The sequence below is a fragment of the Calidris pugnax genome, unplaced genomic scaffold, assembly GCF_001431845.1.
Source record: "Calidris pugnax isolate Ruff unplaced genomic scaffold, ASM143184v1 scaffold146, whole genome shotgun sequence".
Lineage (NCBI taxonomy): Eukaryota > Metazoa > Chordata > Aves > Charadriiformes > Scolopacidae > Calidris > Calidris pugnax.
Genome location: NW_015090869.1, coordinates 436,280 through 446,902, shown reverse-complemented (window position 1 = coordinate 446,902; position 10,623 = coordinate 436,280). Strand labels below are relative to the sequence as shown.

Below are 10,623 nucleotides of genomic sequence, written 5' to 3'. Positions count from 1 at the left end.
ATGGAAAACTGAACGACGGTCAAGAATTTCATCCTTGTGGGTTTCACAGCTGGCAGGAAGTTGCAGATATTTATATTTGTGGTTCTCCTCATCCTCTATATATCAATTATAGTAGGAAGCTTTGTGATTGTCACCATCAGCATAGTGGACCGTGGGCTCCGTGTGCCCATGTATTATTTTATATGGAACTTCTCACTCTTAGAAATTGGTTTCACTTCCTGTGTCATTCCTAAGGTCTTGTTCAACCTAGCATCAGGAGAAAAGACAATTTCTGTGACTGGTTGCTTTGTTCAATGTTTTTTATATTTCATCTTTGGCATGACAGAGTTTCTTCTCTTGGCAGCAATGTCAATTGACAGGTATGTAGCCATCTGCTACCCCTTGTCTTACTCCACCATAACGACCAATGGGCTTTGTAGCTTATTGGTACTTGGTTCATGGGGGCTGAGTTTTGCACTTCTGATTGGTCCATCAATTGTTGTCTTCCAGTTACACTTTTGTAACCAAAACGTTAACCATTTCTTCTGTGACAGTGCACAACTTTCCTGCATAGAAACACCTGTTCTAGACCTTGTTAACTTCTCAATAGCTGTTTTTTCTCTTCTGGGCACTCACAGTCCTGTCTTACGCCAATATAATTTCTATATTGCACATTCCATCTGCTTCAGGGAGACAAAAAGCCTTTTCCACTTGTGCATCTCACCTTATTGTTGTCTTCATGTCTTATGGGAGGTGCATTTTCATATATGTTAAACCTATGCACATGGGTGAGCTTGACGTCAGCAAAGGGGTAGCTGTTCTCAACACGGTGGTACCTCCTCTGCTCAACCCATTCATCTTCAGTCTGAGGAACAGGCAGGTTCAAGAAGCCTTGCAAAAATATTTGTCCATGTGCAATTCTTACAGAACAATTCTGAGTCTGATGACAAGTGAAAAGTAAAGAAACTTTATGGTGAACCACCTTAAAGGCTGAAGACATATAAATATTCTAAATGCACATGCATTTGTGCAGTGAATGTCAAAAACTTTGTTACTGTCTCTGATCTCTTCTCCCTTACTCACTTTTTTTTATAGCAGAAGATGAGTCTCCAGTGCACTTTAGCAGCTGTTTCTGAATAGAGAACCAGGCATCTGATATACACAATACGGAAAATACAAGAGGGATTTAGGAGGGCAATAATAATAGGAGAAATACCATATTGGGGTATGAAGATGGACTGCAGCAAATTGAACTTGGCACAGGAAGGTACTCTCGGTGAGGTTAGAGAAGGAAGTTTTTCTTTGATCTAGAGTGCTCAGTGCTGTGGATTTGCAACTTAGTTTGCAAGAGCTGATTGTTATCTTTCTGTGCTAATGGATTTTTTCTTTCAGTTTTAGAGAAACAGAACTATTATTATTCTGTCAGGGTCCTGATGCGTGGTGGAATACTTTAAGGCATATATACTTGCTTACTGCCTGAATCCTTGCCTTGTAATGGCTGTGTTGTGTTATAGTTTTGCCTTCTGTGGGAAGTGTAGACTTTGAATAGTAATTAATGAAGAGCTTCTAGAAATCTGTCAGTGCATTTTAAGATCCATCTTCTAGAAGAGTATTGAGAGTCTGGGGGTTGAGATGGTATTTGCACTTTTGGGGGTCTTGGGTGAAGATATGTTTGACTTAATCTAGTGGGAAAATCCTTGAAGTTTAAACATACAAGAAAATGAAAACCTCCAGACTTGTTTTCGAACACCTTACAATTACAGCTGCTTTTTTGTGTAATTTTTTCACATGGATCAAGCACAATCTTGAACCTATTTATGTTGCTTGCCAACCCCAAAACCCAACTTGGGATGTTGCATCTCGGTGGGTATCACATGTTGGCAATAAAGAAGTGTGAGTGCGTACAGCTTTGCCCATCACAGATATTTTCCCGATCACAGAAAGGCTAGACGTGTAGTAAAGGCCATTACTTGTCCATCTGAACACATCACTCCACAGAAGCGGGAGCAGATTCAGAAATATTATGTCTGTCATGTTGGCATTCTGTGAGTCTAGCCATCAGAACTGGAGTCCTACTTTGCAGGGGTAAAGTCCATATATAAATTACTGGGACCATTTTAAGGATTTCTGAATATTGATTTTGCAGAAGACAGAATGGGTAATTCAGATATGCCTTTCTGAAACACAACAGAGTTTCACTTCTGTACCAGTCTGCTGCTAGCTCAACAAACATACCAAGGTGGGAGGAGAGGTAATAACAGTGTCTAGTTTTCTCCTGAGCAAAATTAACCTTGACAAGAAATAAAAGAATAAATAAATAAAATAACAATTAGAAGAAATGTGTTGCCATTTTATTTAAAACTAGATATGCAGAGAAAAATATCAAGAGCAGAAATATCTTTGGGAAAGGTCAAAAAGGAGCAGAAATTATCTACAGGAAAAATTAACCAAATGTACTTGGAAAAAGAAAAGATATAATTCATGGTATTCTTCCTATCTTCATTTTTAAAAAATACATATATTGGATCAAGAGTCCATCTTTTGGCAAAAAAATGTCCTCCTTCTTCCAGGACTTTCTCCTCAGATAGTGGACGGGTAAGCTGAGGAAAGGTTATTACCAATGTCATAAAAGCAACAGTAACTTTGCTGAATTCCAGAGGGCATCTTTCATTGTGTCAGACACCAACAGGCATAACATTGTTAACAATTGAATAGATGGTGACAACGAAGGATAATGATTAAAAACTAACCACTGATGATGTGTAATATTAATGAATGTCCACCTAGTGAAGTTCTGTTTTAAAGTTCAAAACTGGAGCAATCATTCATCTGAACATTCCCATGACAGTGCTGACTAATTCCTCCATATATTTATCTACACATGTAATTCTTTGATGTTAATACACATCTATTTAGTTGCAACACAAGACACCAGTGAATATACAGACTAATCTCTGAAAAAAACCCACCGAACCAACTAATCATAGAATCATAGAATGGTTTGGGTTGGATAATCGAGTCCAAACCCCCTGCCCTGGGCAGGGACACCTCCCACTAGACCAGGCTGCTCAAAGCCCCATCTAGCCTGGCCTTGAAACCCTCCAGGGATGGGGCAGCCACAGCTTCTCTGGGCCACCTGGGCCAGGGCCTCACCACCCTCACAGCAAAAAATTTTTCCTGATATCTAATCTAAATCTCCCCTCTTTTTGTTTAAAATATAAAATCCATGGTCTTCTTTCTACCTTTGTAAGTAGAAGAGTTAGGTAACGACCGTTACTCCTCATCCTATTGCTCCACTCCCTGATCAAGAGTCCCTCCCCAGATTTCTTGTAGGCTCCCTTTAGTGACTGAAAGGGGCTATAAGGCCTCACTGAAGCCTTGTCTTCTCCAGGCTGAACAACCCCAGCTCTCTCAACCCTCAGCCTGTGTTCATAGAGCTGCTCCAACCCCAGATCATCTCCATTGGGAGGAGAGGTAATAACAGTGTCTAGTTTTCTCCTGAGCAAAATTAACCTTGACAAGAAATAAAAGAATAAATAAATAAAATAACAATTAGAAGAAATGTGTTGCCATTTTATTTAAAACTAGATATGCAGAGAAAAATATCAAGAGCAGAAATATCTTTGGGAAAGGTCAAAAAGGAGCAGAAATTATCTACAGGAAAAATTAACCAAATGTACTTGGAAAAAGAAAAGATATAATTCATGGTATTCTTCCTATCTTCATTTTTAAAAAATACATATATTGGATCAAGAGTCCATCTTTTGGCAAAAAAATGTCCTCCTTCTTCCAGGACTTTCTCCTCAGATAGTGGACGGGTAAGCTGAGGAAAGGTTATTACCAATGTCATAAAAGCAACAGTAACTTTGCTGAATTCCAGAGGGCATCTTTCATTGTGTCAGACACCAACAGGCATAACATTGTTAACAATTGAATAGATGGTGACAACGAAGGATAATGATTAAAAACTAACCACTGATGATGTGTAATATTAATGAATGTCCACCTAGTGAAGTTCTGTTTTAAAGTTCAAAACTGGAGCAATCATTCATCTGAACATTCCCATGACAGTGCTGACTAATTCCTCCATATATTTATCTACACATGTAATTCTTTGATGTTAATACACATCTATTTAGTTGCAACACAAGACACCAGTGAATATACAGACTAATCTCTGAAAAAAACCCACCGAACCAACTAATCATAGAATCATAGAATGGTTTGGGTTGGATAATCGAGTCCAAACCCCCTGCCCTGGGCAGGGACACCTCCCACTAGACCAGGCTGCTCAAAGCCCCATCTAGCCTGGCCTTGAAACCCTCCAGGGATGGGGCAGCCACAGCTTCTCTGGGCCACCTGGGCCAGGGCCTCACCACCCTCACAGCAAAAAATTTTTCCTGATATCTAATCTAAATCTCCCCTCTTTTTGTTTAAAATATAAAATCCATGGTCTTCTTCCTACCTTTGTAAGTAGAAGAGTTAGGTAACGACCGTTACTCCTCATCCTATTGCTCCACTCCCTGATCAAGAGTCCCTCCCCAGATTTCTTGTAGGCTCCCTTTAGTGACTGAAAGGGGCTATAAGGCCTCACTGAAGCCTTGTCTTCTCCAGGCTGAACAACCCCAGCTCTCTCAACCCTCAGCCTGTGTTCATAGAGCTGCTCCAACCCCAGATCATCTCCATGGCCCTCCTCTGGACTCGCACCAACAGGCCTATGTCCTTATTCTGTTGGGGGCCCCAGAGCTGGATGACACTCCCCACTCTAGTTGGGGTGCAGAGCAGAAGAGCAGAATCTGACACACCCCCCCGTCCCACTAGACCAGGCTGCTCAAAGCCCCATCTAGCCTGGCCTTGAAACCCTCCAGGGATGGGGCAGCCACAGCTTCTCTGGGCCACCTGGGCCAGGGCCTCACCACCCTCACAGCAAAAAATTTTTCCTGATATCTAATCTAAATCTCCCCTCTTTTTGTTTAAAATATAAAATCCATGGTCTTCTTTCTACCTTTGTAAGTAGAAGAGTTAGGTAACGACCGTTACTCCTCATCCTATTGCTCCACTCCCTGATCAAGAGTCCCTCCCCAGATTTCTTGTAGGCTCCCTTTAGTGACTGAAAGGGGCTATAAGGCCTCACTGAAGCCTTGTCTTCTCCAGGCTGAACAACCCCAGCTCTCTCAACCCTCAGCCTGTGTTCATAGAGCTGCTCCAACCCCAGATCATCTCCATAGCCCTCCTCTGGACTCGCACCAACAGGCCTATGTCCTTATTCTGTTGGGGGCCCCAGAGCTGGATGACACTCCCCACTCTAGTTGGGGTGCAGAGCAGAAGAGCAGAATCTGACACACCCCCCCGCCGCTGGCCACACTTCTTTTGATGCAGCCTAGGATGAGGTTGACTTTCTGGGCTGCAAGTGCACATTGTGGCCTTGTGTTGAGCTTCTCATCCACCAACACTCCCAAGTCCTTTTCCTCAGGGCTGCTCTCAATCCATTCACTGCCCAGCCTGGGTTTGTGCTTGAGATTGCCCCAATCCAGGTGCAGGACCTTGCTCTTGGCCTGATTGAATGTCATGAGATTCACATGGGCCCACCTCTCAGACCTGTCCAGAAGCCTGTAATTTTTCAGAAGAAATGTCCAGGTTCTTGGGCACAGAAGGGTAGCTTGGTATATGGTGGGTTTGAGTGTGGGTAGATAGGCCATCAGCTGTTAAGGATTAACATGGTGCATGATCAACCATTCAGAGGTTGGAAATGACTACTAACATCAATTCAGGTTGGAAGAAAGCAACTTAAGGTTATCCAGAAATGGAGAAGAAGGATGGGATTCAGAAGTAGCCACTAAAAAAGCCTTTATTTCCAAGATAAGACTGACAAAGATTTTGGGGCAAGTCACCAAGGTCAACAGAATATTGTAGAAGGGCAAGTGGGTGAGGAAGGAGTACTTTGAAGTGTGGAACTGGTGGTCAAACACAGTGGAAATTATGACCATGTTCCCCAGGAGAGTGAACAAATAAATCAGTAGCAGAGTGAAGATTTGGATCTTTCAGGTGCAAAGGTCACCAGAAAAAATTCCCTGTCCCAGATCCGACTGAGAGGATCCATCTGAATGCCTGGCCTGAGACCAGGTCCTCCATCTGAGAGGACCACCTGAAAGGTGGGATAAACAATCACTTCAATCTGAAATTACACAGCATCTCTGGGGAGATGACAGATGTGAAGATGTTGCTGAAAGATGGCAGCTGGTAAGGAAGAACTATGTGAGTGTCTGGAGGTGCTGACTGTAAAGATATATGGAAGGTGAGAGGGTCTGCTTCATTAGGGTTATCTGATCAAGGACCTTTTCAGTGCAAAGATGATAACAAACAAGGGAGGAAGCAATAAACAGGAGCACAAAGGGACACAATCCTGGTAGAAAGGGGATAATAGGGACAATGTCAGAGACCAGAAGTCTTCAATCACTACTTGATGGGCCATTAAGAAACTCCATACATGGCTTTGGAGAGATTCCCCTGAAAATTTGTAACTGATGAGAAAGGGGACAAGAGGAACTGAGGATATGGGGTATTCAAGGCGTGAAATTACAAAGGAATATTTGGGGGGAGAGTAAACTGAAGTGAAAATTAGGGCTGTAAATCAGAGTGTGTCAGTGCTTGTAAGTCTGAGCCCTGCACCTGATCACCATGGCCTGTCCTGTCCTCTTATTAATCCTTTCTAACTCTTTCTGTGTAGTGTCTGTCTGTGTGTACATGTGCTGCATGGACTGAGTGCCAGATAATGCAGGGACTGGCATGAGTGTATTTGGTGCCAGCTACCAAATAGGAAAGGAAATATATAGATATACATGTGTATGTGCATATATTTATACACACCTGCATATACACATAATATATGTAATATATTATGCATTTTTGAGGATTGATTTCAACATTTATTTTAAAGAAACCAGGAGGTTTAAGATCCTTATAATAGCTCTACTGTTTAATTTCTCAGTTACTTTTTCAATTGAGAAAGTGATGTCTTTTATACTAGAAGACTCTATGGAAGATTAAATAATTTATAGTGATATAAACTGGTAATGTTCCCTCTACCAGTTACACTTTTACAGGAGATATTAGCCTAATTTATGTCCTCAAAAAGGTGGATGTCTAGCCAAAATTGATCTGCGCTCCTACTTTGAAGCCCAGAGTACCATCAAAAAGTGGTTAACCCCATCTGGATGTAGGCAACATGAATTACCCCTTACCATAGGTATCCTTTCTGTTGGACATCAGGAATGATGAGTGTGGGTGTTTTCCTTTAAGCAAATCCCCCCATAGCTCCAGTGACCCTTCCAGGCAGGGGAGCCACGTGCTGTGCTGCTCCCCAGCCTGAGATCCTGCTGGTGCTTCACACCTTGGTGTTCCCAGTGTCTGAAAGGACATAACATTAACTGAATTAGCCTCTCTTTCTTTATGGAGTCAGCTTTAATAGTGTTTTAAATTATAATTTACGTGGTCTGAGTGCTTTTTGTACTGGGATCATAGCAAACCAACACCTCCTAGTGCAGAATAGGAGGCAAAGGTCTTCTCCAGGCCAGCTCATCATGTCACATGGGGTGATCTGGAAACGCCAGAGCCTTGAGTGTGGACGCTAAAGATCAACATGCAGGTCTTGTGGACCTCAGCAGGCTGGTAGCTCTCAGGGATCTGAGAATGCTTGTCCTAAGGCATCTGAATGTGCCTGGTAACTATAACACTGCGCTGCTAACAGTGTCCATGACTGTGTGGCTGTTTGATAGGTATCCACTGCCAGTTGTCAGAGTTAATCATGTGAGGAACACAGGCTCACACTTAGAATTTAAAAAGGACAAAATCGCCGAAGCAAAGGTATAAAAATTTATTATACGAAACAGCGCTGAATCGGGTGCATCTCAAAGCAGAGGCACTCCAACCAGTTAGCTTTTTGATATTTTATACCCTTATCCTGGCCGCCTGAGTTACTGTCTCTCTTCTCATTGGCTGAGAAGTTGGAGCTCACATTCTTCCCGACCGCCTGACCTATTACAGATCTAGTTTACACCTTTTTACCTTACAAAGCATACCCTCTTACTCTACAAAATCATTACTCTAAACACACCTTTGATTAGTTGATTAGCTACACGTTATTTCACAGTCTTTGCTATCATCTACTGTCCAGTGTTAGTAGTTACAAGCACCCTGCTGGTCGTATCTTCATCTTCATCAGCCACCCTCTAGATGACCTTCATCCACTTGTCAGTCTTCACAGTCCTTTGTCCACTTATCATTCTGCCATCGGCCCTGCTCTCTTCACCTAGATGACTTCCCGTAGACCAGGACCCCTGGACAGCCCCAGGGCGCTTCTAAGGATTAGTTCGGTACAATGGGTGAGGCTCCACCATCAACGGGCCTCCTCTGTCAATACAGACATACTAACAAAAATATATCAGTTAGCTGAAGCAAAACTCAGCCCATTTCTCACAATCATATCACAGCTATATTGTAGTCAAATACAGGCCAGTGTACACAGACATAACTGACATAAATGCACCTGCTATTGCTGTGATTATCGTAACCACATGCCACAGCCCATGTATGGTATTACAGATCTCTCCACATATCTTTCCTGTAGTCACAGTTCCTTTCCTCACTGGCTCATATTGCTTTGCACTTTCCTCCCCAGTAACAGAGGAAAACACTCAACTGATGTCGTATCATATCAGGTGCCCTTTCTTCTGTCAGGAGAAGAATTGGCACCGCAGGTTTTGAATACCTCTGAGGTCTCAGCTGTGGTTTTGGGGCTCTGTGCTGTGTTGCCAATAAGAGGTTGAGTGAACAGAGGGGGAAGTGGGGAAGGAGCAGCATCTCGTGTGTGCTTGTGGTAAATACCTATTAACAAGTCTGCATGTGCGCTCAGGGAAAGTCCATGCTTGAGGAACAGAACCTTCTCCCCAGACTGCATCCTAGTGTTTTCTCCAACATTCTGGGTAAGCACAGTGATGTCCCTGCTGATTTCCTCCCCATGAGTTTTGAGCCATTACCAGGAGGTGGAGATGCTGAAGGAAAGAAGGTAGGCAGTCCATAGAAATCCTGGGATGGGTGGGCTGCTCAAAAAGGTGATGCACCCAAACTCTAATACAGCTTTCTCCCAGGCTGGGATAAATTGTGTCTGGAAATGGTGATGACAGGTGAAATTAGGAGAAATTTCCCCTGTGAACATGGTGAATGAAGAGTTTTCAAATCTCCTGGGCAAATGAATGAGACTAAAGTGTTAAAAACCTGAAGGAGTGAGATGAAATCCCAGGTTACAAAGAGAGAGGGATTGTTTTATGGAACAGCCCAGTGAGAGATGAAGTGAGAAGTATTGGCCACCTTGACCCATATTCTTCCTAAGTTCCGTCAGCACCTCAGCTTAGGTGTGTAAGTGTCCCAGGGCTGGGTCCAACACTGCAACAGCACAGCTGTAACTCAACCCCCATAACCATTCTCTCTGGAATTTCAGAAGGGGTAAGCAGGAGAAAGACATCCAGAAAAAGGCAGAACTAAACCACACGTCTTTGCCTCTCATTTAACTACGCAAAGACCCTCTGGCTAAATAAGAACAACACAGATATGCCTCAGGAAGCATGGCACTTTCCTCTAATCTTCAGCATAAAGTGATGACCTTTCCTGTGATGGTGCCTGGGAACGAAGACTCAGGTCTGGGTGTCACCTGTTCTGCCCCATATCACTTACCTCCCTATTCTCTCTGAAAATCTTCACAGGAAGGCCAACAGAAAGTTCAGCTCTTTCACTCTTCCTTCCATAGATGGAGATCTGGGCCTGAAGCACCTGAATGCCATTTCTTAGTGTTATGGAAATAATCAGTATCCTGGAGGGTACACCCCAAGGAGTGTGGGAGGGCACATTCCTCTCAGCCCCATTCCATTTGCATCTCTGGGGAAGGTGATTCCTCTGTCTCCCCACTGACCCCAAGGGCAGGACAGGGTTGCCAGTGCACTCAGACATTTGTGATGTGTCTGCTCCAGACAACAGAGGTGAAGCTTAAAGGGAGAACAGCATTTATTTTCAGAGTTGCATGCTCCAATGGAGTTAAAAACTTGAAGCTAAAACCAAGTTGGACATTAATCACCAGACAACTTTTCTATTACAGCCAGGATAAGTTAGATATCAGTCACCTATCTGCTGAGCAAATGTTGCTACAGCCGGTACTGCTAAGATCAAGCTGAACTAAGTTCTAGCCAAAAGGAGTCTAGAAAAATCCTGGCAAGTCTTCATCTCTTGTCTTGCTAACCTAGAACAGATCTGTGCTCTTACAAGAGCAATGGCAGCATCTTATTTATAATACACAGATCTCTGGGAAGAGACATCCTCTTGTGCCCCTCCTGGTGACTGGATGGCCCCTGGAAGGAAGGATCATAGGCCCAACTGAAATAAAGGCGATATGACACCTTTTGGTTTAGAGAAGATTCAATATTTAATGGAAAATGGATCAGAAACTTTGCCAACTTGGAATGAGACCCCTGAATTCAGGGTGCTGGGGCAGAAGGGAGTACGTTGCATATTTGCTAATCAAAACCTCTTGCAGTTCCACCTCCAACATGCTTCTAGGTTTCAAATCCATCTCGCCCCATATGAGTTCTCTTGGAC

The 10,623-nt window shown here is 43.1% G+C and overlaps 1 protein-coding gene across 1 annotated transcript; it reads left to right on the top strand.

The window, feature by feature from the left end:
- On the top strand, nt 1-940 carry LOC106890098 (olfactory receptor 49-like). Its single transcript, XM_014945681.1, is given in 2 exon segments — nt 1-605; nt 607-940. Coding segments are annotated over 2 exon segments (939 nt in total).
- The last annotated feature ends 9,683 nt before the right edge of the window (nt 941-10,623 follow it).